Here is a 2722-nt window from a genome sequence, read left to right as displayed (position 1 = left end):
GGAAGCTTGGTGTAGCTAGCTTGGAATGGCTGGACGGCTAACGCTGATCTTTTTTCTTTTCTTCTCTCGGTCGGGTAGCTATGGTGAGCTAGTATGACCTAGCTAGTGTGGTGGCTAGTGTGGTAGCTTGGTCAGCTAACTGTTGTGCTAGATGCGTGGTGACAGCTAACACACTCTCCGACCTGGCTCTGTGGTGAAGAGCAGGCAACTCGAAACGCGAGCCGTGCTAGCGCCCCGTGACCAAGGTGTTAGCTTGCTCGTGTGGACAGTTAAGCTAGCACTCACGTTCACAGTCAGGAGAGATGAGGTTTCTAAGAAGCGAGAAGAGGAAATTGAATGACGGGTGACGCTGCGTCACACCCTTTTATAGGGAGGAGGGTGGCCCCTCCCTGACGCAAGCGTCACGACTGCCAGCCAATACTGGCTGGAGTAATGATATAGAGGCTTCTGAGGACAACGCTGAGAGAGCGTTCCCCATAGTGAGACACCGAAACGAATGTTTGAAAGAGAACTCCCTCCTGGAGGAAGAAATCTTGGGAGGAGCCAGGCTCTCTGGGAGGACCCTTCCTCCTAAGGGCAATACTTACCTAAAATTTGTCTGAGACGACTGTTGCTCCTTCCTTTTCAGCATGTTGATGGCTGTAACTTGCATCCACATTCTGTTTTAGAATGAAAACAAAACTGATTAACAAGGTAATAGGACATTTAAAAATTATCTCACTTCAGGATGAGCTTCTTACGTTTCTCTTGTAAAACAGGATGTAGGCTGAGTGCTGCTGTTCCTCAAAAACTGCAGATCCGGTTGTGTGGAGCACCTGTGCATCATTATAGGTGAGCCAAGGATCTGATGTAGCCTGCAGACTCGCATCAGGATGCACGGAATTACAGATGTAGTGTCCTGAGATCACATTAAGACAAATGAATCCAACTTCTAAAAGGCAACTGATTCATGATTTGGACTTAGTGCTTCTTAGAACATCAAAACCTCTTGTGTGTGAGTCCTTCACTGAAAATTAGCAAGTTCTGTTAAATCATTTTCTGTTTGTAACAAGTCAGTTGTTTTACCTGATTCTGTGCCTCCATAGTGACTAATGATGCTTATAAGACTGTAACAGCCATCACCCTGAGAAGGAACAAATCCAAAGAGTGTTCGTTTCATAAAGTCTCACATCAGTGCGATAATTAAGCTGAATCTCTGAGATGTTCTGCAGTCTGTTTTTACCTGTTTGGATGGCACCACCAAGTCCCTCTGCAGCCTGACGGGGTCATTCACCTTCTGAAGCTTGCAGGGTTTTGTAAAGCCAAACCTCTTGAGGTGCAAAATGAGAACCCAAGGTACAAAACAAGAAGAATGAGTGTCAAACACAAACCAAAGATGGGAGAAAATGACTGCTCAAGTGTTGTCTTAAAAACTCTGGTGTTTATTGCACACAGTTTGGAAACCAGGTCAGTCGATCAATTCTGATGTGACCTTACTCACCTTGGCAGTGTATCAAAAGACGGCTTCACTTCCGAGGTCGTCCCTCCACAATCACAGAGAAATTCTATTTTTTTGTTCCTGAACAACAGCACAGAAAAAACAGGCTTTATGGTAGAAAAAAAATCACAACATATGCACACACACACACACACACTAACAAAAAAGGTGTGTTAAGATCAGTGATAGTATATCTCTACTGGAATTTCTGATCTTACCTTCAAGTATGTCTCTAACATGTCCTTAACAGACCCCTCTGGAACCAGGTCAAGAGACAAGCTAGTGAATTCCTCTTGGTGTGATGATTGGTGACCGCAGCTACACATTTAAGGAGTAACGTAGTTAAAGAGGTATATGAAAATGTTGCAATCAGCCCTGTGTTTCTGAAAGACAGGCTTACCTCTTGCATGTCCTCATGTTTTCCATTTTGAAAACACGATGGTCTTCTACTGGGCAGGTATAACTTCGGCCCAGGAGAGCTGCTTTCCTCTTCAGGTGAGGCGAGAGGCTTTTGACCTCATTGAGGAACAATGTTAGGAATTCATGAGCATCCTGAAAGAAAAACACAGAGGAGATTTAAAACAGAACATAAACATTAGAAAGTAAAGCAAAAAAACAAAATGTCCAAATAGCTGACGTACTTTCTGTGCACTGCCTTTGTATTCAGGAACGTGTTTGCTGAATGCCTCCTTAAAAGATTTTAGGCGGTGTTTTTTAAGGCCATAATCTCTTGAATTATGACAGTCCCTGATGTCAATGAGCCTTCTGTAAAAAGGAAAGGGTAAACAGACATTTCTGGTGTTAGATATCTTTGCTCTTCAGCTTTTTGAAGAAAGTAGAAGGTTGACGTAGCGCACCTTAAGAGCTGAGCTTCTGGGACTGCTCTCCACAAAGTCTCCTGACGGCTGATGTCTCTAATGAACTCATCAGTGTTGAGGAGGCTCTGCAGGCAGGAGTTCATGTAGCAGGTGTTTGCAGTGTTTGGAAACCTGCCACACATACACAAAGTTTACAGTATCAGTGTAAAATAATTCATTTTCTCCATTTTGACAAAGTGAGCTTTGGTCCTCGTGCACCACGTGTATTCACCCGAAGTGGTCCACAGTCTGAATTTTATTTTCCGTTATTTTTCCATCGTTCAAATGTTTCACTACACTATTGCAAAAAGGTAAAAACACGAACACACAATTAGGAAAGATGTCAAGACGCTAAGCAGTGTATGTGCATGTATGCATGAGCTTTGAA

General features: G+C 43.5%; 1 protein-coding gene across 1 annotated transcript; it reads right to left on the bottom strand.

The window, feature by feature from the left end:
• Positions 1-722: 722 nt before the first annotated feature.
• LOC146369419 (ubiquitin carboxyl-terminal hydrolase 37-like) lies at positions 723-2438 on the bottom strand. The gene is made up of 8 exons (XM_084911039.1): positions 2335-2438; positions 2119-2242; positions 1878-2029; positions 1695-1795; positions 1482-1556; positions 1223-1332; positions 1066-1123; positions 723-898 (listed from the first exon to the last, which is right to left on the bottom strand). Exons 1-8 carry the CDS (start codon positions 2436-2438, stop codon positions 723-725), a joined length of 900 nt encoding a protein of 299 aa, XP_084767165.1.
• Between the last annotated feature and the right edge of the window lie 284 nt (positions 2439-2722).

This window comes from Perissodus microlepis, chromosome 17, assembly GCF_051167445.1.
Source record: "Perissodus microlepis isolate ML-2025 ecotype Zambia chromosome 17, ASM5116744v1, whole genome shotgun sequence".
Lineage (NCBI taxonomy): Eukaryota > Metazoa > Chordata > Actinopteri > Cichliformes > Cichlidae > Perissodus > Perissodus microlepis.
The sequence above is the reverse complement of the archived record's forward strand: the minus strand, read 5'-3'. Positions and strand labels throughout refer to the sequence as shown.